At 42.4% G+C, this 27,718-nt stretch overlaps 1 protein-coding gene across 3 annotated transcripts in view; it reads left to right on the plus strand.

Annotated features, from left to right (window-relative positions):
- LOC147023872 (papilin-like) overlaps positions 1-27,718 on the plus strand; it is an 86,791-nt gene that overhangs the window by 43,842 nt on the left and 15,231 nt on the right. For all 3 annotated transcript variants that reach the window (XM_085889760.1, XM_085889759.1, XM_085889758.1), the window contains exons 10-20: positions 879-1,051; positions 1,396-1,525; positions 2,014-2,137; positions 3,569-3,634; positions 4,973-5,186; positions 6,290-6,442; positions 9,732-9,914; positions 13,001-13,151; positions 24,259-24,307; positions 25,357-25,445; positions 26,085-26,325. In XM_085889760.1, the coding sequence (XP_085745886.1) occupies positions 879-1,051; positions 1,396-1,525; positions 2,014-2,137; positions 3,569-3,634; positions 4,973-5,186; positions 6,290-6,442; positions 9,732-9,914; positions 13,001-13,151; positions 24,259-24,307; positions 25,357-25,445; positions 26,085-26,325 (1,573 nt within the window). The remainder of the gene's footprint in view (positions 1-878; positions 1,052-1,395; positions 1,526-2,013; positions 2,138-3,568; positions 3,635-4,972; positions 5,187-6,289; positions 6,443-9,731; positions 9,915-13,000; positions 13,152-24,258; positions 24,308-25,356; positions 25,446-26,084; positions 26,326-27,718) is intronic.

Raw genomic sequence — 27,718 nt, forward strand, 5'->3', positions numbered from 1 at the left:
GTCATACGTTAACCTTATCCATGAACAATGTTTCCCTCAATTTGGGTAACTGATGAAATCGTCAATCCCGTAGTATTGCCTTGTTGTATAAAGGGTTTGCTCGATTTCATTTTTTGTTAATTCTACCTGGTTCAACCAGGTGTGTCAAACAGTGGGTGGATAATTATCAGCGCACCTGCCGCGGTATAAAGGGCTGAACAGCCGTCTTTGTGTCTTAATGCTTTTGGTTGTCTGTGGTGCATACCTGCCATGGTGTGAGGATGTTTTCCAAACTTGACAGGTATATTCTAGAGACCATTCCTCAGGCATTAACTGAGCTCAAAGTGAGATTCCGGCCCTTTTGGCACATTTTCTTAAAATTATTATTTAAAAAAAAAATGCGTTGGGCATCATTAAGTCACAAATGATGACATGAAATTAGCCTCACTCTTGTGATGTGTTCTGGTTTCTTTTTTCTGATGCGATGAAAATCTTACCAAATTTCAAAACTATCTGTCGTCCGTGCTATCGCTCACCTGAGAGTTGTACGAATGAACTCCCACAAGTTGTGTTCGCAATTCATACTTGTTGCAGAAGAGAGCATTTCAATTGTTAAAAATTGTAAATCTCCTTTGTGGGGTTCTGGGTTGCTTCAACTGCCCGATCGATAATTTGGTGACTGCAGGTTCTATTTGCAAACCAGGTGAATTAACAATGGAGAAAACGTCAATGTATCTTTGCCAATGGGGCTGCTTTGACACTTGAGAGAGTGAGCACCTGTCCAGGGTTCATTCTTGGCCATGGGAATGGTCGCAGTTAGTCATGGGCAGTGCGATGCTCCGTAAAGAGTATGAATGGGATAAGCCAGCCTACCTATCTAATTACCTGTTTTCCGCCAGCCCTGAAATCACCGCAAGGTGTGTACTTTCTGAATGGACAATGGACCATACAGTACAGCCAGCCGTTGTTTGTGGCTGGCACAGTGATACATTACATTCGAGATGATCAACAGCATAACATTCCTCAGCAGCTCATCGCCCCCGGACCAACAACAGAACCTCTAGTTGTGGAGGTAAACACAGGGATTCTGTTATCTTCCGTCTCTCGATCTGTCATTGTATATCTCTCTCTCTGAATCTATCTTCATATCTATTTCTCTTCCTGTTTGTATGTATATATATATATATATATATATATATATATATATATATATATATATATATATATATATATATATATATATATATATATATATATATATATATATATATATATATACATACATTGTCAAAGGATCATGAATCTCATGAAGTGCTGTTTAATGTGTATTTTCATTTGTGCTCACATTGACATTTCCTTGTGTGTACCTTTCGGCGTGCATGGAATATTGATGCAGGACCATGTGTGTTTGTGCAGCTTCTGGGACTGGAAAGCAATCACGGAATCCATTTTGAGTACTACCTACCAAGGGAAGCGCAACTGAACATACAGAAAGGGATTTGGAGTCATGGATCTTGGACAGAGTGTTCTGCGCATTGTGGTGAAGGTGTGATCAATGTCTGCCATTTGCTATTTCCAAATCATCATCGTTTCATTGTTCTTTCATGCACAGTTTGAGTTAATTCGACTTAGAACTATCTCGTAAGTAAGTTAAAGAGGTTATCTGGAGAATTGGAGTGTTTTTGTTTTACGATCTTGTACATGCATCATATGCCGGACAAGGACTTTCGGAGACATTCGTTTAGTTTTATGTGAATCACACCGACGTTGGAAGACAATTGATAAATCAACTCTGTCCATGGGATTTCAACATGGGATAACAGCTTCATGATTATCAATTGCTCGATTGGTAACACCATATCGACCAACTCGTTGAATAAACCATTCACTAAAGTGAGAGTTGCAAACTTTTCCCAAATAATCTGAAGTTTTGGCACAAAATATTTGGGAGATGGTCCATGGTCCTGGCACAAAAATGTCTACCTGTTTTTCTTTGTATGTCCTTGCATAACGATCAGTGTTGTTTCCTTCTAGGAGTGCAAACCCGAACAGTTTACTGCACGAAAGACAACGAAGTGACTCAAGACTACTTCTGCAGTCGTGCTCAGCCTGCAAATATCCAGAATTGTAACATGCACCCATGCCCTCACAGGATGAGGTGGGTTCAGTTAGTCTTCCCCGAGCTTTACCAAAAAATCTGTCGTGATCCAATGTACAAAGAAGAAAGTGTTTTTGTGTTTGTTTGTTCATTTATTCATTCGGCAAGAATCGGTGCAACTCTGCAGGAGCCAGTGCAACTAAAAAAATTTGCATGGGCTCCTCTTTCATCCAGAGGACGGTCGAGGGCAATGTTCAGATTTCAAAAAAATAATAATTGAAAAATTAAAATCAGATAATTGGCCTTCAGGCCTCATCATCGCCCAGCTCAATAGTTTATCTCATCATCGCCCAGCTCAATAGTTTATCTCATCATCGCCCAGCTCAATAGTTTATCTCATCATCGCCCAGCTCAATAGTTTATCTCATCATCGCCCAGTTCAATAGTTTATCTCATCATCGCCCAGCTCAATAGTTTATCTCATCATCGCCCAGCTCAATAGTTTATCTCATCATCGCCCAGCTCAATAGTTTATCTCATCATCGCCCAGTTCAATAGTTTATCTCATCATCGCCCAGTTCAATAGTTTATCTCATCATCGCCCAGCTCAATAGTTTATCTCATCATCGCCCAGTTCAATAGTTTATCTCATCATCGCCCAGTTCAATAGTTTATCTCATCATCGCCCAGTTCAATAGTTTATCTCATCATTGCCCAGTTCAGATGCTTTGCTAATACACCACAAAAAGATTGCTTTACACAGGTTTATTATAAGTCCTCCGTGTTCAGGCCTCGGGTAAGTACGTTACTTCCACTGCTTGGGATTTTCCTGGGAGTGATCAAGTAATGTGTATTGTGGTGATCGTATGTTGAGGTTTTCGTGATTTGTTGTCAGCGATACAAATTTAATCATTATAATGTTTACACGTGCGCCTGTCATTAAAAAGATTGCTTTACACAGGTTAATTTTTACACCTCCATGTTCAGGCCTCGAGTGAGTATGTATTCAGTTTCCCGGGGCAACGCCGGGTACTTCTGCTAGTATCGGTGAAATGAAAGTATGTTGGTAGGACTGAGGTAGCAAAGTCCCAGTTCTCCAGCAGTGAAGACAAGTTCACAAGGAATGGGTCGTAAAAGGGGATGGAAATCGCTATGTTGTCCCTCGAGCGGCAGCATGTAGCTGCGGGTTAGCATCAGTTCTTGCACGGGCGTGGCAGTGCTACTGATGCGGTGTCCCCTGCAGATTAGAGCAGGAATGTCTAGTAATCTAGTTTGTTCACGGTGCCAGGGATAGCTCACCTACTCTTCACGAAGGACACTGTGGAGTCTTTAACATACGACGTACGTTCGTCATCTAAAGTAGTTGCCATGGCAACCAGGATGCTGTGTTCCATGTAGAAGCACAATTTTCTGTCTGAGCACGAGTTCCATGGTTTACCTGTTTAAAATGCTGACATGATGTGTGTGTGTGTGTGTGCTGCCGCCGTGCAGACTGTTCCACAGGCACATGCCGAAGAAGTGGCCTGTCGAGATGTGTGACGAAGCAGCGGCATACAGGTGCGATAACAGTCCCTTGAGTACATTTTCCTAATGAGTGAATGACCATGGAAATGAAATGTGAAATTCATCTTGAAGGTGGAGAGGATTAAAGCAACAACTCGAAGGGCACTCGGTAGAGCACGTACCTCCAGCAGGTTGATTCGTTTGTTTTGTATCCCACTGGTGGGCCGGATCTGGATTCGGACCTGAACTAAAACTTAATCAGTTTGTTCTTGTCGCCTGACCAACGAATTCACCAAGTTTTGTCTGAATCCGTCCATAACTTTTTGAGAGATTTGGATGTTCACCAAAAATCGAACCAATCGTTCCTTGTTACATTCTCAACCTGCCCACCAAGTTTCGTTTGAATACGTCAACAACCTTTTGAGATATTTTGTTCACAAACAGACACACAGACAGACAGGGGTGAAAACATAACCTCCATCCACCTTCGGTGGTGGATGTAACAAAAGTATGTTGGTATTTCGAACAACTATGTTGTTGTTTCGAATAACAACAACTATGTTCGATTGTCCATGGAACAATATATATATATATATATATATATATATATATATATATATATATATATATATATATATATATATATATATATATATATACATATCGGGGCGTATTATGTGATACCGGTCATCCGTCTGTCCGTCCGTCCGTTCCTGTCCGCACTCTAACTCCCAAAGTTTTCAATTTTCACGTTTCATATTTGGTACATAGGTACAGACTGTGGAGACGGTGTGTCGCGACATACGTTCGTCATCTAAAGTGGTTGCCATGGCAACCAGGATGCTGTTTTCCATCCGTTCCTGTCCGCACTCTAACTCCCAAAGTTTTCAACTTTCACGTTTCATATTTGGTACAGAGGTACAGACTGTGGAGACGGTGTGTCGCGGCATACGTTCGTCATCCAAAGTGGTTGCCATGGCAACTTGGATGCTGTTTTCCATCCGTTCCTGTCCGCACTCTAACTCCCAAAGTTTTCAATTTTCACGTTTCATATTTGGTACATAGGTACAGACTGTGGAGACGGTGTGTCGCGACATACGTTCGTCATCTAAAGTGGTTGCCATGGCAACCAGGATGCTGTTTTCCATGTAGTAGCACAATTCTGTAAATACCTTCTTGTTCGGGCGTATATTGTGCTCACTTGTGCTCTTGTTCATATCATGGAGCAACGCAAGTATTCGTTTGTTGGTCAGTTTTAGTTTTGAACTCTCAGGCATGAGTGAGAGAGACGGGATTAATTGGCCAAAAGGCCCTTTTCCTGTTTCTAAATTTCGTGTTTTTTTTTTTCCTTGTGTGCATAATACTCATTCACCGTTTTTTATTTTCCTATAGGTGGCATATTTCAGCATGGGGTCCCTGCTCGGCCAGTTGTGGCTCTGGCAGGAAGACTAGGTCTGTGTCATGCCAGTTGCAGGCCTCAGATCACAGAAGTGCCGAGGCATTGGATAGGTCTTTATGTGTCACAGCCTTGGGTCCTCGTCCTCACATTGAAGAGCAATGCAGCGTTCATCCGTGTCCAAACTGGGTGACAGGATCCTGGTCAGAGGTAAGAACTTCTTTTTGGGAAGTACTGTTCTGCAAGTAAATTCTTCTCCACAGGTTGTATCGTATCACATAAACAAGTTCATTTATTAATTTATTTATTTACTTATTTACTTACTTAAAGGGACCTTCTTCTCGTGGGGGGGGGGGGGGGAAAGTGTGAAAATGTGCAAAGACGATGGCTCTTTACTCCCTTCGCCTTGGCCTACCATCATGAGATGCGAATGATGTCCAGGGCTTAAGTCTCAAATACGTGATGGAATGCCAGATGGAGGAGCCCCAGCCCCGAGTGAAGAGCCGTGCTTCAATGATCTGCAGACACATCCTGCAAGTTGTGAACAATCGAGAGGCCTTAAAAGATATGACAGGCCCTGCAGACGATCTTGATTCAGTGCCTGCCTTTGGAGGTCATCATGGATACATGGACAACATGCAAGCAGGTCACGACTCAGACTGAAGCCAAGTAACTTGAAAGACTAGATTCCACAAAACTGTTTGCCGCAAAGGAGGTTTGGAGCATTTTCCGGTCGGCCTTTTCATCGAGAATGTAACTGTGATAATGTTTTGGGAATGGAAGACTTTGTTAAGGGTAGTGTCCCTAGAAGGTTTGTGCAAATGTGCGCACATCATAGTTTCAGTCGTGGATGTGTGTCCCGACCTGAAGACGTCACAAGTTTAAAAAAAAAATAATTAAAAACCTTAAAATGTAAGGCCTTTGGCAAAGCCTTTATGCTGTTTGTCTTGACATTAAATGAGAGGAATGTTAAGCAAATTCTTCATTCATTGCTGATGTCAAACTGAATTGACCAGTCAATGGAAAGAGAATCAGTTGGATCAATCTGCCAGAAAGTTTTGAACAAGAGCCAGACTTGTGGTTTGAGAAAATGAAAAATTGTTTTCCAATTTTACAATTGAGTCTTTCATCTTGCTTCCATTGAGAGAATACACCGATTGGTCACGTGGTCAAGTGGGTGTATTGTTGTTTTTCTCCACTGGACTTTCTTTGTTTTTCTCTCGCTTTCACTTCGGTTCATTAACTGTTGCCAAGTTACTAACAGGAGTCACGTTGCCGAGTACTCGTGATGCAATGGCTGCCTCACCTCACAGTGCTCAGCAGAATGTGGTCCAGGACAGCAGATGAGGGACGTGACCTGCAATGATGTGCAACGATGTGATGAGCGACAGCACCCTGCTAGGACACGCAGCTGCAACAATGGGCCTTGTGTCATGGCACAATGGGTCTCAGATTCATGGAGCGATGTGAGTCTTCAATACGATAATAATAATAATAATAATAATAATAATAATAATAATAATAATAATCATATTATGGCTGATATTGCCTTACAAAGAACTTCAACAAAGGAGGCCATTCGGCCCACTGAGCCTGTACAGTGGTTCCCAACCTACTGGTGTTTGTCCATGCTCTATCCTTTCAAAATGCTGAACATCAACCAAGTAAGCAGCACGTACAATTTTTAGATCCTTTGGTATTATTCAGCCAGGGTTCAAACCGCCTACCTCCCAGACTCAGAGCGGATATTCTAGCCATTATGCCACCAAGGCTGGTTGAATTGGTGGAGTGACGTGAGTTTAATTAATTAATTAATTAAACTCCTGTCTTAATTAATTTTGATGATGCTTGTTCATATAGGTGACCTTGATTAACTTGACTATGATACTCCCAAATCTTCTGCACCTTCATACACAGGACATCCTGTTTAAGCTATACCCCCACTACACCCCTCTGAAGGATGGTATGCTCCACAATGTCACCCTACCTCTCTTGCTGGCACTCCAGAAGTTGACAGAGCGAGTTGATAAATTGGTAGAAGCCAATTACGCAGTGCAGCTTATTGGCCACCATTGATCTCATTCCGCTCAATATTTACTGCACTGTGGAACATGTGGAGGTAATTTGAAATTTTTAATACACTGACATTTTCTTTTTGTAATACAGGAATCGAGGCTCATGGAGGACGTAACCAGCAGAGTGCAGGAGGTTCACAGACTTACACGAATGAATGGGAGCAAGGACTTCATATCTGCCAAAATATATCATCATCAGTGTGTGTGTGTGTGTGTGTGTGTGTGTGTGTGTGTGTGTGTGTGTGTGTGTGTGTGTGTGTGTGTGTGTGTGTGTGTGTGTGTGTGTGTGTGTGTGTTACAATAATAATGAAGTCCCAAATGGGACAGCCGCCTGATGGAGGGCAGTCATAGTTGGAGTGCAGTAGGTGATAAAGTTGATTTTAAGTTTGATTTGACAAAAGATTTATGGGCCTGTGGGGTCTGAAAGACACGATGAGACAATTGTATTCACGCAGTGAGTGGCTCCTGAATTGATGAAAAACGTTCCATCAATTTTTGCCCAGTGATGTTTTGAATCATCGCATCTCACCATCAAGTTATTTTTTTTATGCTTCAGAAGAAACTGCCAAGAAACATGGGAGTCGTCGTAATTGTTTTTGAAATCATAATAGTCGATTTAAAAAATAATTCACGTAATAATTATATTTTAACTTGATGATCTCACCACCTGGATGGAAATTGACAAAAAAAAAAGGCTCCATTAGATTTTGCGCATCGACATCACGACTCGTCATGCAGAGTTTCAAAATGATCTATCGAGCCGCCTCGAAGGAGTCGTGAAAAAAATAATAAAAGTTAATGGACTCATTGCCGGAAGGACTGACTGACTGACTGACTGAAGGACATCGTTACGGTTTGAAGAGCTCACCGACTCCATTGTCGACGAGCTAATAATGTGACCGTTTGAAAGCTAATCATCGATTTAGTTTGTTGAAAAGCTAATACTAGATTGACTTGGGCCAAAACTTTGTGTCCATTTAAACGTATAAATCCATCCATCCATCGATTGGGACCATACTTTGTGCAGAGCATCAGTGCTGCTGAAGCAGTCTCCTTAGCTGTTGGGCACAATCCTGGATGGGTCACCACTCTGACGCAGGATACTCAAATGGCTCAATCATCCCAGCAAGCTGGTACTCATTTTGCCTACCTCGGAACAACGACGGGCTGAGTCAACCCCACCTGCTATTAATTCAATGGCTGAGCGGGATTTGAACTCAGGACCCGAGGATCCCAAGCCCATCCATCCATCCACTGGGACCATACTCTGTGCAGAGCGTTGGTGCTGCCTAAGCAGTCTCCTTGGCTATTGGGTACAATTCTGGACAGGTCGCCACTCCGACACAGGATACCAGCATGCTGGCACTCATTTTGCCGACCTCGGAAGGATGACAGGCAGAGTCAACCCCACCTGGTATTAATTCAACAGCCGAGCGGGATTTGAACTCAGGACCCGAGGATCCCAAACCCACCACCCTGACATTTAAGCCAACACCGAGGGTGAATTTCCCCGGTAGTTTGGACGACGTGGGTATTTAGGTAAATTGAAATTGGCAATCGACCCTATCCCACGCGGTCGACCTATTGGCGATCTTCGGTCCGATAAGGGACCCGTCAGCTCCGGAGTTATCCGGGGTGATGACATAAATTCCGAATGTTCGGTGGAGCCGACTCTACTGCTTCATCTAGCGGTCGTGCTCGCCACCGAAACTCGGCCCCACAACAATATTTCATGATATTTCAAAAAGGTATTGGGCATGATATGTTCTCATGAATTGGGCATTACGAGGCGGAGGTGTGCGCTCTACCGAGTGCCCTTCTTGTTATTCCTTGTTAAGTGCAGCTGTGTTTGGGACCACATGCAGATTGCTTTCACAAGAGATGGTGGCTGTATTTTTTTTATTGTGTAATTGGAAGGCAGGAGTAAATCGTGCACTAGATTTGAGCCTTTAGAGTTTAGACAAAGAGTGGATTTATTTGCACGAAAGGTAAAAGCCGTCGGAGGTATTAGTCTTGAGTCCAGGTTCTTTGAATATAATATATTGGGGAGAGGGTTGTGAGTTTTATTTTGTTGTGTTTTATTTTGTTGTTGCTACTTGTACTGGATGTGTTTTGGACACATCTGCCATGGACCATTGATCCTAAGCGACTGAGGGAGTGCCAGATCCCCAACTCGTGGTTGGACTTTGTGGATCCATAGTTGGGGTAGGTATTTGTAATTTGTTTCGGGTGCCGGGGGGAGTTGCCGACTCTTTGTAAAAGACATCATGGTATATTTAACGTCCACCATCAATCAATGCTGCCAGAGGGGTCTTCCGGCTTAATGTCCCATCCCACGGATGTCCGAATCATTGATGCAATGCCATACCTGTGAAGCACCAGTTCAACACCTGAGAGTAAGGCTGTAAATCAAACCCAGCCTCGACGCCTAAAGCCAAGGGTGTAGATGTGCGCCATTCTTTCGGACAAGTTGTTTTCTTCTTTTGATTTGATTGACTGTTACTATTTCAAGGCTCGTACACTCCTCTGTTGCACATGTTTCAGCATTTCAAGTCGTGGGATTTGTGCTGGATTATTATTATTTGTATTGATTGTTGTAATGTCAAGGAGAAGTTGGGTGGAGGGTGGTGGGGGGGTATTTTTTTTTACTGTTCCTTATGATTGCTTTGCTTTTTGGCAGTGTTCTGTGATGTGCGGAGAGGGTACGCAGACACGACGTGTGTACTGTGGCATACGACATGGCAGTGGATCTGAAGCCACTCAAGATTATCATTGCCGGGGTGACCGACCGGCAGTCACCCAGCGCTGCCAGTTAGCACCATGTCGGGAGACCAACTCATGGTTCAATGGACCTTGGGGTCAGGTGAGTTTGTTGTTCTGTTCGTAAATATGACATCCAGTATTTGTTTTGGTCACACGATCAATTGTTAATTTTATTTGGCGTGTTATTTTGTGTGTGCGATTCATTTTGTTACGATGTCGTCCTATTGACGTAAGCATTTCAGTTTTATTTATTAATTTTTTTTCAAATTATTACTGTCTGCATTTATTCTCAGACATGTCTTGAGGGAACCACCCTGAACCAAAAAAGCCATTTGACAAATGGAACAATCTGGAGAGGAACTTAGTCATTCATGAATATATGGATGTATGCAACTTATTCCACAAGATACTCAAGAACAGAGGGAAGCAGAAATCAGAACGTTTACTGGTTTGTCCTGGAAGAGAGAAATTTGGTCAATGAACACATTTAAACAGTCATTGGTGAAACTATTCGATGCACTTCTCCGGAGACGAGTTCAAACAGTTTCTGCATTTCATTCAACTCCACCTTGCTCCTCGTTATCGCAGTGAAAATTCTTGCTCCTGCCTTTCATCATCACAGAAATCCCAAATGCTTGTAGATGCACTTCGCGAAGCTCCAGTTTAGTTTGGCAGCTCGTTGGAGGTGTGATGGTGTGTATTGATCCTTCCGTCTTCAACATGGTTATGTTACAATCATTCAACCTTGTTTCAGTGATTACAAAAGCTTCCTCTGGTTTAGTGTGTTTTGAGCCCTCCATTATTACCTCCTCCAGGGAAGGTGAGCGAAGGTTATGCATTCACCGCTGTTTGTCTGTCAGCTGAGAGCTTGATCCACCAACCATCCTATCCTCCTGCACATACAGCACCACATTTCTTCGTGCCGTCAACAAAAAAAGATCTTCTCTCATCCCATGATCTTTATCGTTGTTTATCCTCTTTGGGAATTTGCAATAAGCATCCCTCCACTTCATGTCCCCCCTTTTGTTTTTTTTTGCATCACTCCTCACCCCACCTCTTAAATACTTCTCTCTCATCCCACCCACTCAAACTTTCCCCCGCACCCCACAAATCGGTCTGTGAGCACGATATCTCAAAACGTTGCGGAGGATTCACACGAAACTTGGTGGACAGGTTAGGTGTGTGACAAGGAAGAATTTATTAGATTTTGGTGAAAATCCAGATCCGGATACAAATTTTTTTTCCTTAAATAATCTTCTCCATCGATAGATAGGGATAAAAACTATATATATATATATATGTATATATATATATATATATATATATATATATATATATATATATATATATATATATATATATATATATATATATATATATATATATATATATATATATATATATAGCATGATATCTCAAAAAAGTGACAGACAAATTATGACCAAACTAGGTGGGTGAGTTGTGCGTAGGTGACAAGAACAAGCTGATTCGATTTTTGGTTCAGTTCCGGATGCGGATCCGACCTATCAGTGGGATACAAAATGTAAACTGTTCAGCCTGGAGGAGGTATGTACTCCACCTCTGCTAGGCAGACAGCATCTGCATCATTCTCTGCTGATATTGAATTGACTCCACATTGGTCTAATAAATGGAACACGTCCTTCAATCCTACTGTCACATCAGAAGGATAAAACGAACCCACCTATCTCTTTCCATTATTGGCTACTGAAGATAATCTGTATCTCGAGGTTTGAACTACTAGGTCTCATCATAAGCCCTGACCTTTCCTAGTCTGACTGTCACATCGCTGGTCTCCAAAGCCAGCCACAGACTGGGCATCCTCCATCAATCCAAGTCTTTTCTTGGGAAATCAGAGTTACTCAGTCCACAAGGCCTTTGTCCATTATTCAATGGAGTGCTATTCTCTGCTATGGGCTGGAACTCCAACATCACATATAAGGCTCCTGGATTATGTGTAGTTGAAAGCTCAGTTATTGGAATCTCACATGATGATGCTGAAGTACAAGTTCTGTTGCTCTCGCATCACAGGCAGGTTGGTGATCTCTTTGTGAATTTTTTTTTTTTGCATCTTTTTTCCGATATCGTTTCCTGCACTCTCTCAGTCCTCCGAATATCCCCAGCACCACGAGGATGCATGTGTTCTTCCAGTAAGTCCCTCCTGGTTAAACTTCCAAAATCCAAACTGACGACGCACCTCAACTCTATTATTCCTTTCTTCTCCCATTTATGGAACTGCCTTCAAGACTCTAGAGACTGTTATGTCTCACTCTTCCCTCCAGGAATACAAGCAAGCAGTGCACCGCCATCCTGTGTCATCCCCCATCATAACCCATGATCTTTTTTAGTCCCATGAACACTTCCAAACCTAACTCTTACTTGCTTATTTCAGTGGTGTCTCTCTGTGTCCCTCCTGTTTGTCATCATCTTGCTGGTTGTGCCCAGTTGTTGCCCAGCTACCCGACTGTCAATTTAGCCTTGCTCTTCTATGAGCCTCACTCTTGTACAAAAATTTTTCTAATATGGAGGGGGGATATCTGGAGAAGGTGACCCCGATATTGATTCAAACACTTCCTTCAGCTTACAGACTGCCTGATTCACCGGCCAACCGGACAACCAGCTGAGAACTGTAAATCATCGAGGTTTTGAACGTTCAATCCCATAAGTTCTCCAAACCTTCCCTAGGAGTGAAAGATGCATCCTCCAAGCCCCCCTCGATTTTGTCCTTCAACCCTGCTGTTGGTGTTTCCCCACTCTTTTTACTGTTTCTTTTGTTCTGTTGCATCCTGATCCATTCAGCGTTATAGCTCTTCCATGAGGAGCCTTGACTTTGTATACAAATAAACATATGAAAAAAAAAAATAGCGGCTCCGCAAGCATCTACAGAGATGCATGGGTACCCGAGGATGAGGTAGCATCTATTAGGTCACCATTTTTACTGTCAAGTGCTGTTGAGATTGAGTTGTTTTTATTTACTCTCTTGATTTGTTTAAATGAAAAAGACACTAACTTGTCAACGCCTCATCTTCACGTTGATATTGATCGATGTGAGTTGAGACTCAACTTTACAATGAAACCAGTGTGCTCAACTTTAGTTTTGTCCAGGTTTTTAGCCCAGCTATATGATCACTAAAGACTGTGTTTTCCCGCTTATTCTCTTACTCGCAGTGCTCTGCTTCCTGTGGGGGAGGTCTTCACAAGCGGAGGATATTTTGCTTCCGCCAGGAGGGTGTGGTGGAAGATGAATCGCGGTGTGATGCATACACCAGGCCCAAGGACACAGACACCTGCAACATGCAACCCTGTCCTTCACCACAAGGTCATTTGTCATGAGATATCTCTTGTACTTCTGTGAACTGTTTGCTCACAGTTCCACGTGCTGCTTAGACAATCCCCAGTCCGAATTACCTCTGCCACCGAAGGTGGACGGAGATTATGTTTTCACCCCTGTTTGTCTGTTTGTCTCTTTGTTTGTGAGCAGGTTATCTCAATTTAAGGATGGATTTGGATGAAACTTGATGGACAGGTTGCGTGTGTGTGTGTGACAAGGATGAATTGATTTAGGATTTGATGAATATCCAGATCCGGTGATCAATGTGAATATTTTTCATTGACATTGTATCATCACCCTGGGCTTCCATGGAAGCTTTCCTTCCAACCCCAACCCGAGCTCGACTTTGCTTCGCTTTCATCTCTGAGATTTGGATTAGTACAGAAATAATGATTTCTAAAAATTTTTTGGAAAAGACATTGTACCTTACAGGTAATTCTGCAGGAATTTTACTTCCTCAAAAATGAAGGAGACGAAAGAAAAGATGAGTAAAAGCTGTGGATGAATGGATGAAAGAGCGAAACTTGGTGAGCAGAAACCTTAAAGACCGAAGGACGTTGCGAATGCAAGAGCGGTTGAATCACATAAGAGAGGTTTGTGTTTTGTTTATGAAAGAGATGAATAGCCCACGGTAGTTAAAGGTAGATTGATTTCCGAGGTGTGACCTGATTTAGGAATAAGGTGTACACACCACTGAGTTTGTTTGGTCTCCAGGTCATCATAAGCATCACCTTTGTCATGTACATTAGTGAGGGATAGACAAGTGTACGACTGTTTTGAGGAAAAACGATTTCACAAATTCCCCAGCACTTTCCCCACCTCACTACAGCTGCCGCAACCGCCGTTAGCTCCCTGGATGTCCTTTGAGATGCCAGGGAAAAGAGGTGTCTGCGAGTCAGAACACTTTGGCACGCAACTCAAAGTGCAAATATACTTTGGGACTCATTTGGTGATGTCTGGGTAGCCCTGGCGCTCCATTAAATAACAACACTCGAACGGAGTCCAACGCATGTTTATGGCCGGAGAATGCTCCCGAAAACCCACTCCCAATGTAAATCTCAGAGCTCAGTTGCATGGCCAGGATTGGGGGTCTGGGGGGGGGCAAATACAGTACGATATCATTTTTGGCCCGATCTCTCAATGGTGAAGAATTACTTTAAAATTTCTAGTAGTTGGATCTGGATCCGGACCTTCACCAAAATCTATTCAGTTCGTCCTTGTCACACACCAAATTTGTCACGTCTTGTCCACCAAATTTCGTCCAGATCTGTCCACAAGTTTTTGAGATATCCTGCACACAAACAAACAAAAAAGAAGATGTCTTGCAGAGCACGATACTTGCAAAATCCATGAAACAAATTTGACCTCAAAAATAATTGATGGTTGAATTCAATGACCAAATGTGCAACTCCTCTTCAAATTTAAAGCCAATGAGACAAAAACTGAGGATTTTAGAAATACGTCCTCAGTTGTTGACCTTGGGCCAATGTTGACCTGCTGTTCTATGTTGACCTTAAAAAATAATTGGCTGGTTGAATTCAGAGACCTGAAATATAAATCCTCCTCAAATTTCAAGTCAATTGGATGAAAATTGAGGATTTTAGAAATCTCACCTACAATGTTGACCTTTTGTTCTATGTTGACCTAAAAAAAAAATTGCTGTTTGAATTCAGTGACATGAAATATAAATCCTCTTCAAATTTCAAGGCAATCGGATGAAAATTGACAATTTTAGAAATCCAGCCTATGTTGACCTTTTGGCCTATGTGGACCTCAAAAATAATTGGTGGTTGAATTCAGTGACCTGATATGAAAAAATCGGATGAAAATTGACAATTTTAGAAATTCAGTCTCTGTTGACCTTTTGGCCTATGTGGACCTCAAAAATAATTGGTGGTTGAATTCAGTGACCTGACATGAAAATCTTCAAATTTCATGTCAATCGGATGAAAATTGAGGATTTCAGAAATTCCACCTAAGTTGTTGACCTTGGCCTATGTTGACCTTTTGACCCCCAAAACAATAGGCTTCTTCCTTATGACAAACTCTACCATGTAGTGAAGTTTTGTGAAGATCGGTTTAAAATTGTGACCTGTAGGTGACAGACAGACACACAGACAGACAGACGGACAGACAGACAGAATAACAAAATCGACTAACCAATATACTTGAAAAATCTTCGATTTTGCAAGTAACGAACAAACAGGCAGAGAGGGGTGAAAACATAACCTCCTTCACCTTCGGTGGTGGAGGTAATGTGAGCAACCCGAGACAATGGGTAAGCACATTAATTTTGTATATGGACAGACATCAGAGCCAGTACACCAGGAAAGACCACACAACCGTCGGAAAGCATCCGTAAATGAAAATATAAATAAATGAATAAAAAAGAAAAGAATAAATGGATGAAAATCAAATGCAGATGAGCGACCCAAGACAATGGCAAAGCACGGTTTGTGAGCTTACACAATGTGTAAGCATACCCCGCTAGTATTGTAATAAAACCTTTTATTGTGCCACATGACCTTTCTTTGCCTTCACTTGTAATAAATTGCTTATGTTATAAATGAACCCAGCCTGTTTCATCTTTTCCTTCAGTGATGCAGCATGGTCCGCACATTGGCTGAGCCGGGAAGTTTTGCCCCACCTAATTTGCTCTTGTTAGCCAGCACATATTCACTGTATCGCTCAGCAGTAATCCGGGTGTGTGCTGAGGGCACGAGACCCTAATTGGTTCGGCCGTCCACATGCAAGGAATCACGTGAGATAGTATAATCCTGCCGGGATTGGCAGTGCCAATTAGCATTCGTGGTTGCTTAGCAACCTGTCGGTATGCAGAGTTATTTGTGTCTGGTGGCCTCAAGACTTGGCGTTTTGGAGGGACCCGAGTGCTTCTCCTCATGGCGAGCCTCAAACTCTGAGTCCATTACAATACATATATATGTGCTTTCAGAAAGTTTGGAAAATTCTTATATGGTGACCATATCACATGGCAGGCGACACTCGATACTGGCAGGTAATGTACAGTAGCAAGCGCTGTAATGGGACTCGATTTGTTCCCTGCTGCCTCGTCAAGTTTGGGGGGTTCGATTCACTTTATTCATGAGCTTAATATGGTCAGGAATAAATGATCAGCAGTATGTTGGCCTGATGAGCCCACAACAAGGGCGAAATCTAGATCGACATCTCTGCTTTCGTCTATTCGTGATCATAGGCATTAATGTCAGTCTGCAAAAGCTTGAGTACCATACAGATTCCTCCTAGTTTGGGGTTGATATGTTGGCATAATGCACATGACATCAGCATTGTCATGTCATAGTCAGTGTGCTTATTTGTTTCAATTTTACTACATATACATTGTTACGGATGTAGGGATAGATGGAGGAATTTCAAAGGAAAGTTAGGATTGAATAGAGTTGTTTGGTCCGTGGACGTGTAGGAGAAATCTTGATGAAATGAAGTAGGGAAACTGTGAGTTTAAGTGTTACGTGTCACCATATGGGGGGGGGGGGGGTGGTGGGGTGTTAATTAGATAGGGATTAAGAATAAGTTCCCCCAGTATGTGATTGCCACCCTGTCACCTATTCCTACATTTTTGCATTTACAAGCAAGCCAAATGTGCCGAGCAGGCAGAAACCCCACCTCCAAGGGTGACAGCGGGTGAAGTCATGCCCCCGAGGCTGATGATTGATTGGCGTAACGTCAGAAGTTATCCAAGCTGGCAGAGGCCCCGCCTTCCCGGATTTTGTGCGAGCAAGCCACGCCCCGGAGGAGGAAACGTGGGTTCAGTGTGTGAGAGTTGAGTTCAAAGAAAGAACGCACGAGTGCAGAATGAGGGGCGCACACAGTCGAGAGAGAACGTAGCTAGGAGATGGTCTGTAAGAACAGGGCTTTATGGCTGGGTTTCCTTCGACGTATGAAGAAGATGACACGATTCTCGTATTCGTGCTGAGGTGATTGGGCTCGAGTGCTGAGCAAGACGCTGGCCATTCACTCTTGGCCTCATGTGTATGTCACCGAAGAGGATGGCAGCATTCTGCAAAGAGCGTATCAGCACATGCGATCAATGCACAAAGCAGCTGCACGGGGTCTCTGAGCCTTGGTGTTGAATACCGCTCATGAATTGCCTGACAAACGTTCCCGCTGCAAGAGAACAACTTGGCGCCATTTTGCACACGTCTACATGTGCAAGTAGAAGCGCCTCAATTCCATGTTCCACAAAGACCATTTCTGGACCAAGCTAAGTACCAGAATAAAGGAAGAATTTTTTTAAAAAATTTTGTTTCCCCTTGTCTGTTTTTAAGTCTGTGTGTAGAGGCACCTCAATTTAGACTTTAGGATTAATTTACCTCACGTATGATTATATTCTGATTATTGTTCTTTTTAATAATATGTCTATTTTCATTAAATGTGTTCATTTTAAGTAGCTGTATCCGTGTATTTGTCGTGGGGTTCGAGTATAACCCCCCCCCCCCCGTGCATCCATTTCTGTGCCCCGGTCACACCACCATTGCGCCCCACCCTTCTCGTGCTCGTGATAATCTCCGAGGATCTACGTGTCTGCCTCCTAATAAAGAAAAAAAAACTCGACCATCCGGGCTGGCGGTGTTAACCACCCGTCACCACAAATCGGGTCGGGGAGGGGAGGGGCGGGGGGATTAACCTTGGCCGCCAGTGCTGCGACAATATATATATATATATCTATATATATATATATATATATATATATATATATCTATATATATATATATATATCTATATATATATATATATATATATATATATATATATATATATATATATATACATATTGTTATGGTTGTGGAAATTCGCAAACCACCATTCAGGTCCCGTAGGTGAGATATCTCTGTAAGTACATGTGTAGTTAGCCCCAAACCCGTTGTTTAGAGGGAATAAATGTGATTCATTTGGGCTGCGACACTTTGAGATAGCCGTTTTTCTGTTCTATCTTTATTTTGAACCAACCACGCTCCAACCATCACACAACAACAACAACGCCAACAGCCACGATCTTTACCTTCACAACTCGCTCCCGCAAACATCGCATCACCGCCATTCCAAATGGCACCACGGCCATAAACCACCACCATAAACCCTCCACCACCTTCACCTCTCTCCTTCTGCGGCCATTCCCGCACCACCTGTGAGCACCGAGCGTCAGGCTGTCCTGGGCTCGTACGGGACGCGCGCCGAGCCGCGAGTGCAAAATGCGGCCTTTCCGAGGAGAATTCGGATCAGGAATGCTACACGCCCACTTCTGATCCGTCCAATCAGCAAGCGCGGGGCGGTTTGGCCCCGCCTCCAGGCGCGTCTGTGTGGAATCGAGATATGCAAATTCTAGGATCAGGGGAGATTCACGCCCCTTTTTCTCCGTCCAATAGGCGAGCGTGGCTCCGCCCCCGAGCTCGTTCTGATCCAGAAATTTGCATATGGGTTCTCCTGCCGGCCTATAAAGCGCCGAGCGCGGGGCGAATCTGGGCAGAGTCGGTTTAGGGAGAGTCGGCCTTGGAAGAGCGGAGAGTGGCAGAAGAGCGGAGAGAGTTTTGGGCAGAGGCAGTTTGGAGCGCGGAGTGGAGTCGGGAGGCGAGGGCATCCCGGTGGTTTTCGGCAGTCGGCTGAGGAGAATTGGGGGAAGAGACCGAGGAGTTCAGGTCCGAGGCAAGGAAGATGGCGGTCGGCGACGAGGTCGTGGTGGAATCGCTCGTCACGGGACCCAAGCAAGCCAGCTATACTCTTTCCCCAGAGCATCAACAATTCCCCCCCCCTTTTTCCCCCGCGCTGAGATAGTGCGAAAAGGGGGCCCCGTTCCCACCCCACTCCAAGCAGTGCCAACGAAACCCGCGAAGGAGCACGAAGTCGGGGCACCGCCGCGCTGCCACATTTGCGGCTCATCACAAAGATGCGGGTAGGACCCACCCGGTCTCGCGGACCTGACCGCTCTTTCAGGTTCCACGCAAATATTGGCCCACAGGCCCGGTCTGCCCCCTTGTCTTTGAGGGTGGCCTTTTCTTTTGTTTCTGTGTAAATGTGTGTGTGTGGCGCCAGTCTGGTGAAGTAAAACTGTTAAGTGTTGCCGTGTGTCGGTCTTATTCGGTAGTATCTCTGTGTCATTGTTTCTTTTGTTACATTTGCTTTTTGTGCATAATTGTTTTAATTGTATATGTGTGCTCTCCTTGTGCCACGGAATAAATGTGCATCATGTTGAACTGTTTTCCCGTTTCGCTTCGTCTTTTCTTTAATTGAATCTCCATCTTGCTTCACGCAAAGGGTTGGTAGTGGGCTTAATATGCCCGATAATTAATCGGAACCGTCGAGGCCGACGATGACACCGCTCGGTTATCCCGATAGTACAGAACGGATCACTTAAGCGGCCCATGTCCAGAGTTGACCTGCGGCGAGGTGCGATCGCCCGGTCTACCCTCCGCGTGGGTACTTAGGTTGGTCGAGTTTGGCGAACAACCCTATCCCACGCGGGTGGCCGATTAGCACGATCGTGGTGAGGCCGAAAGGCCCACCCGTGACTAGCTCCCGGCGTTAGTCCGAGAGGGTCACGACAGAATTGTCCGTCCGGTGGGCGACATGCCGCGATTCGAGTCACGTGGCCGTTCGCATGCCGGCGGGCGCGAATTCGCAACTATATATATATATATATATATATATATATATATATATATATATATATATATATATATATATATATATATATATATATTACGGCATTTCAAAAAGAGTGAACTATTTGTTTTATTGTAGAAAGATTACAAATGTTAGCAAGTTCAGTGATGCATTGCCGGAAAGCATACAGCATGCCATTTTGAAATCACTCATTGTACTGCTTGTAATTGACATTTTCAATGTGTGCTTCACCTCTGTTCAAGCAGACTTTGATCCTGACTCCAGAATTCTCCACAACTTGTCTGCAAGTGGCTGGAGTGATAGTCTGATGGTAGCCCTCCACCTCCTGCTTCAGGACAGCCAGTGTTTGAAGTTTGTTGGTGTAAACTTGATCTGTTGCAGCACCCGAAAAGAAAAAGAAAAATTCAATGGATTCAAATCCAGGCTGTGGGGTGCCCAGTCATGCGCTGTGCTCACGCTGATGACACGATTTCCAAACAGCTGGTGGAGCAAGTCAATGGATTCACCTGCAGTGTGTGATGGGGCACCGTCCTGCATGAACCATGCAAGTCTGTTGATTTGGAGACAATAGCTGAGCGAGGTCAGCATGGAATTGGCGTAAGACCTTGTGGTACCACTCACCATTGACTGTCACCGTCTTACCATTGGCGTCTTCAAGCTAATACGGTCCCAGCATACCCAATCTGGCATTCAGTGCACAGAAGCAAGTGGACTTGGGGCCCTTGAGAGACATCTCAGACACCTCCTCAGGAGGCTCAGCACACCAGAATATGTTGGTGTGATTGTTGATAGCCCCATTCAAATGGCAGTGTGCTTCATCACTGAACCACAAAGAGTTGATCCAATTTGGGTACCTTTCCATTGGGTCACTGAACCGGTCACGCATTGTTAATCGGCTTGTCCTGTCGTTCAGAGTTCGTTTATGCCTTACAGATATGATGTAGGGGTAGAGCTGGCATTCAGCAGTGAGAATGTGCCACACAGATGAGGCTGAAACAGCCAGTTCTCATGAATGCCGATGGTGGGATTTCTCAGGACTTTTGATAGCAGAATCTCTCACAAGATCAATGTTCCCTTGGTCCTTGGTAACACTTAGTGGGTGGCCACTGGTGCCTTTATTTTGATTTTTCATGCTTCCATGTGCTTCGAAGTGCTCTACAAACCACTGAATGCTCCCATTGGAAGGTCCGTTGCAGGTGTGAACATTGTAATACTGACAGTGTCGTCGGCGCACCTGCACATAGGATTTTGTCTCAAACCACAAAGTCACGATTTTCACTTTTTGTTCCACTTGAACACTATAGTTGATATCGGATCCAACTGACTACTTGTTGGAAATGGAATACCACCACCACCACCACCACCACCACCACCATCATAACTTGCAAGAGAGAAGGGTCTAGCATTAGAAATGACAATACCAGGCTGCTCAAATAGTCCACTTCTTTTGAAACACCCGGAACAGTGCCGATAGAAAGTCGACACCCCCTTTCAAAATTTTCACCTTTTGTTGCCTTAAAGCCTGGAATAAAGTTGCATCAAACCAGACTTTTTCCACCTTTATTTACCCGTCATAACCTACAACTTCCGAGTGAAAAACAATTCCACAAATTTCAGAAAATTAATTCAAAATACAAAACTAAAATATCTTGGTTGGACAAGTGTCCTCCCCCCTTATAATTGCAATTGTAAGTTAGCTCAAGTGTAACCAATGACCTTCAAAATCACACACCAAGTTAATTGGCCTCCACCTATGTTAAATTGTAGTGATTCTGATTATTTCAGAATAATATCAGCTGTTCCTGGAGGTTTCATCTGCTGGTTAATGCATTTCACAGCAAAGACTCAATCATAACCACCAATGACCTTTCAGAAGACCTCCAGGATAAAGTTGTGCAAAGGCACAGATCAGAGGATGGGTATAAAAATATTTCAAAGGTCTTGAATATCCCTTGGAGCACAGTCAAGATAATCATTAAGAAGTGGAAGGTGTATGATACCACCAAGACCCTGCCTCGATCAGGCTGTCCTTCCAAACCGGATGACCAAGCAAGGAAGAGACTGATCAGAGTGGCTACGAAGAGGCCAATGGCAACTTTGAAAGAGCTGCATGCCTTTATGGCAAAGACGGGTCACTGTGTGCATTTGCATTTGACAACAATATGCCAAGCACTCCACAATCTAGCCTGTATGTACGGTAGGGTGGCAAGAAGGAAGCCATTACTCAAAAAAGCCCACCTTGAGTCCTGAATGAGGTATGCAAAAATCCACTCCGGAGATTCTGAAGCCATGTGGCAAAACGTTTTGTGGTCTCACAAAACCAAGATGGAACTTTTTGGCCTAAATGCAAAAAATTACGTTTGGCACAAACCTAACACAGCACATCACCCAAAGAACACCATCCCTACTGTGAAGCATGGTGGTGGCAGCATCACGGTATGTTTCATAATGTTTCTCTTCAGCAGGTACTGGGGCACTTGTCAGGATAGAAGGGAAAATTGACGGAGCAAAATACACAAAAATCCTTGAGGAAAATCTGCTGCCCTCTGCAAGGAAGTTGAAATTGGGACGGAAGTTCACCTTTCAGCATGACAACGACCCAAAGCACACAGCCAATGCTACTGTCGTGGTTAAGGAACAAAAAGATACAGTAAATGTCCTTGAGTGGCACAGTTAGAGCCCTGACCTAAATGCAATTGAAAATCTGTGGCATGACTTGAAGTTTGCTGTCCATTAATGCTCACCATGCAACTTGACTGAGCTTGAACAGTTTTATGTAGAAGAATGGGCAAATATTACCCAATCAAGGTGTGCAAAGTTGGTAGAGACCTGTCCCAATGGACTCACAGCTGTAATTGCTGTCAAAGGTGCTTCCACCAAGTATTAACTCGGGGAGGTGTACACTTATCCAACCAAGATATTCTAGTTTTGTATTTTGAATTAATTTTCTGAAATTTGTTGAATTTGTTTTTCACTTGGAAGTTGTTGGTTACGATGTGTAAATAAAGGTGGAAAAGTCTGATTTAATGTAATTTAATTCCAGGCTATAAGGCAACAAAAAGTGAAAATTTTGAAAGGGGGTGTCGACTTTCTCTAGGCACTGTATGTGTATGTATATGTATAAACGTATATATACAGGGTAGCCCGAAAGTTACTTTACCCTTGATAAATTTCTCGCACTTCCCTCCGTCCCTTCCCCTCTGCCCTCGCCCCTCGCCCGCAATGGTATGCGGAAACACTGACTCAGAAGATTGATGGAGCACATACAGATACAATGACAAATTAATTATTGTAAGTACTGTACAATAAAATCTGTATATTAAAAGAGTTCAAGAACAATGCTTCACTGGGAAGGGGTAGGGTGACTTTCAGGCCATCCTGTGTATATATATATATATATATATATATATATATATATATATATATATATATATATATATATATATATATATATATATATATATATATATATATATATATATATATATATGTTTGTATGTGTTTGTATGTGTGTATATATATATGTGTGTATGTGTGTATGTATGTATGTATATATATATATATATATATATATATATATATATATATATATATATATATATATATATATATATATATATATATATATACATATAAGTATATATATGTATATATATATATATATATATATATATATATATATATATATATATATATATATATATATATATATATATATATATATATATATATATATATATATATATATATATATATATATATATATATATATATATCTAATCTATAAAGCTCTTTCTAACATAAATATAAAAATAAATGTATTCTTTTATTTTATCAAACAATTTTATTATCTAATTATCTATTTTATTTTTATATTATCTATTTTACTATCTAACGTATATATACACACATACAACCATACGTTAGATAATAAAATAGATAATATAAAAATAAAATAGATAATTAGATAATAAAATTGTTTGATAATAAAATAAAAGAATACATTTATTTTTATATCTATGTTAGAAAGAGCTTTATAGATTAGATATATTACCCTCCAACATGTCCTTTGAACAGGTGACAGTCCCCTGACACTTTGTGGTGTTGGCATTAGCCACATTGGCTTTGAGAGTTTGATTCTTTCCAAACCACAAGGGTAACCTCAACTCATATTTGTTGCTCGGTTAAGAAGAGAATATCAGGTCCGCAAAGATATGTACCAACAGATATAAGCTCCATAAGCGGGTGATGAGTGAAAGCACGTTTGATGGAAACAATTTGTGGGTTTTCATTGTAGGCCCAGGTGACAGTTTTTGTCACTTGATCAAGTGATAAAGGGGCTTTACTTTACTTTCCTCATGTGGATTGGCCCATTCTTTGCAATATTTTCATTGATCGTACTGTTTATCTTACTCTATTCTTGGATTTTTCTTTGCAGGACATGGAAACAAACTTCCTACAAAACCACATCAATGCTCTGAAACAAGGTTCCTCACCCCATTGCATGCCATCGCGACGGTTTATTTAACATAGCACACCCTGTCTTTGGCACACCCACGGGCATGAAACTTCATGTGTACTGTATACTGTACCAATTGAAAACTTTCCTTTTATTTCTGCAATAGTGGATGAGTACTCTCAGGGTGGAACAATGATGGTTCTGGATTGTACTTTATTGATTTGTTTTACACATGCTTACTTAACTTGCACATCCCACGTCCCCACACTTCACCTCCGTTTTTGTGACAATGCTACCACCCCATAGGCCCAATTTTTTTTTTATTATAATATAGATAGGCCCACTATGGGATTTTCTGGTTAACATAGTAAGCAGGTCTGCTGGTGTAATACCCCTTCTAAAAAAAAAAATATAAAAAAATAACCAAAATGCTCCATGGTACAGCACTCTGTGTTACCATTCACCAGAATGGAAATTTTGGTTAGAGTTGACCCTGTCGGGGGTGGAAACACGATGGCCCACGCAGCCATCATAGTGTTTATTAACCTCCGCCTTTGTTTGTTTGTTTGTTTTGAACAGTATTACGGAAAAACTCCTTGACGCATTTCGGCGAAACTTGGTGGGGGGGGGTTAGGTATGGTCCAAGGATCATGCCATTAAATTTTGGACTTGGTCCCCCCCCCCAAAAAAAAAATTGTTAGAGAAAAAATTTTTTTTTTTTTTGCATTTCTACATGTTTTAAGTAATTTCCAACCCCCCCCCCCCAAAAAAAAAATAGAGAATTTTTTTTAATTGCATTTCTACATGTTTTAAGTGATTTCCAACCCCCCCCCACCCCAAAAAAAATGTTGGAGAAAAGAACTATAACTCGGTCAGCACTGTTGACATATTTAATGAATAAGATATAAGGTTCACTTGAGTGACCCAGCAGTATTGGCGGCGGAGGTTTTGCACTCTCCCGAGTGCTCCCCCTCTCGTTGTAGCTGTAAAACAAATTTTAATTTGTGCTCTCCCCTCCAGAATTGTTAATCCAGAATTTTAATTATTTATTTCTTTGTTTGTTTGTTGTTGCTCCAGATTTGGTTGTTGCCCTGATAGTGTGACTGCTGCCTCTGGTCCGTCCTTCCAGGGTTGTCGCTACCAAGCTGGGAATGGTAAACCCTATGGTAAGAATTGCACGGAGAGGGACTGGTGATTGAACTGATGTTTCCTTCTGTTCCAGGCAGGTTACGTCCACCTGTACAATTCGTGTCAGTTTTGACTCGCAAAGAGAGAAACCAATACGACGTCATCAAACTAACTTGTGGTGATATAACTTGCCCAGATGAGGATATGTGGACTCAAAACCAGTGCCATTTGTTTTAATCGGAAGTTCATCCCTTTCTGATCTATTTCATAGATCTTTGGAGCCATGTTTGTATTTTTATTTTCATTCAACCTCCCCGTCCACTCAACCTGTGGAGTTTAGGAGGGATTGGGCATCAGAATGAATGCTGTATTAATATTTACTTACATAATAAATCGATGGCCCTTTTTATTCTCTGCATGATGGAGTTCACAAAACAAGTTTGCTGAGTTCTACCAGTCGCATCAACTGGCATATATGTTTAGATACAACAGAACAAACCCAAATATTCATAGGTATTGTTGGCTTTGCTAATTAAATTATTCGGTCACTTCTCGTGAAACGAATACCAACGCGCCTGTACCCAAGTTAGCAGCTCGAACTTTTGAAATGACTCACACGAGTTCATCTGTAACGCTGTGAACATCCTGTCATTCCGTGTGTCCTGCGATGTTCACAGCCTGCAGCCTGCCTTACTCTGCGGGTTCATGCAACGACTGGATTGCCAAGTGGTATTCCATTCCCGAGTCGAAACACTGCAACCTCTTCTGGTATGGTGGATGCGGAGGCAATGACAACCGCTTTGATTCTGAAGAGGAGTGCCTGAGAGCCTGCATCACCGGCGGTGGGCATTCTAAGGAACGTTCGGACAACAAGGAGGAACGTGAGGTTCAAAACAACAGTAGCAAGATCAACTACAGGTTTGTTTGGTCAATTGTGCAATTCCCTTCCTTTGCACCAAAACTGCACTTGGCCCCGTGCTGTGCTGATGCAACAAATGTACCGCTCGTTGTGATGAAAATGCTGGGTCAAGTGAGCTGGCAAATTTGGAGACGTCATGAGTAAAACAATGGATGACGTATTATGTACCCTGGTCTGTGTGTCGTTCACCATGGAATATTTACAGATGGGGTTTTCAAAAAAAACAATTTTTGGGAGACCTTATTCGAGTTTTTCTTTTTAAATTTTGATGGTTGCTGAAGGTGTGAGCAAATGCATTTTGAAGTTGGACAGGTGATGGTAAATATGATGACATGCTCAGACGCTGATAATAAAGCACCCGCTGATCTTGTGCCAGGTGCGTACTGGGAAACCAATTGGAAACTAGAGAGTTTATCAAACACCTTACCCCCATGCAGTCTTGAGAAAAAGGACACGGAAAGGGTCTTTTAATCTCTCACTTTACATTTCCAAGCATAATCTGTGTTTCCTACGAGCCGCAATTTTGTCTGAACTTCGATATTCCCCAACGATGAGAGCGTAAGTGGCACGTTTGATTGGTTGAAATGGCGTCAAATGACATAGTTCATCCAAGTACTGATAAACTGAAGGATTTTGCAAGTGCCAAAAAGGCGATTTGTATTCTCCAGTGCTCAAGTATATAATTCAATCGAAACTTGAAGGGCTCTTGGCAGAGCGCATACCTCCACCCTGTAATGCCTGATCCACTAGAACATATCTGGCCCAATACATTTTTAGCTCGCCTGTTCGAAGAACAGAGAGCTATAGCGATACCCCCGGCGTGAGCGTCAGCATGAGCGTCAGCATGAGCGTCAGCGTGAAAATGTTAAAGTTTTTGGTGCAAGTTATTTCCTTTCTAATGTTTTGATCTACTACACTATTTTTTTTACTGATTACAATATACAAATACATATATTGCTTTAAAATTATTTGGATCAGACTTCACTGCAATGCTTTATAAAAAAATATTATTAGACTAGAATTTTAAAAACGATGAATGTATAAACAGGCGAGCATTGGGTGGCTTTGACACCAACTCTGGTTTTCTTAAAGATTGTAGAAAAAATAAATAAACTTTTTCTTTATTTTTGGAAGTTTACCACCATTGATGCACCCTCTATCACACCACCTTATTTAACACGTTACATTAGTTATTCATGCCTATTGTTTGTGTCCTTTATGACGTGCTTAGAAACAGTACGTTTCCCGTTTGGAATGATTTTCAGTTTTGACTGCCAGACAGGCAAACACATGAAATAAGTTACCTTACTCCTCTCTGCGCATGCGCGTTTCAGGACAAGATTCCGTACAATTTTGCCAAAGTACTGCGAAACTGCAGGTTCATGTTCCGAT

The sequence above is a fragment of the Eptatretus burgeri genome, chromosome 7 (assembly GCF_056783735.1).
Source record: "Eptatretus burgeri isolate ZD-2024b chromosome 7, Ebu_testis_v1, whole genome shotgun sequence".
NCBI lineage: Eukaryota > Metazoa > Chordata > Myxini > Myxiniformes > Myxinidae > Eptatretus > Eptatretus burgeri.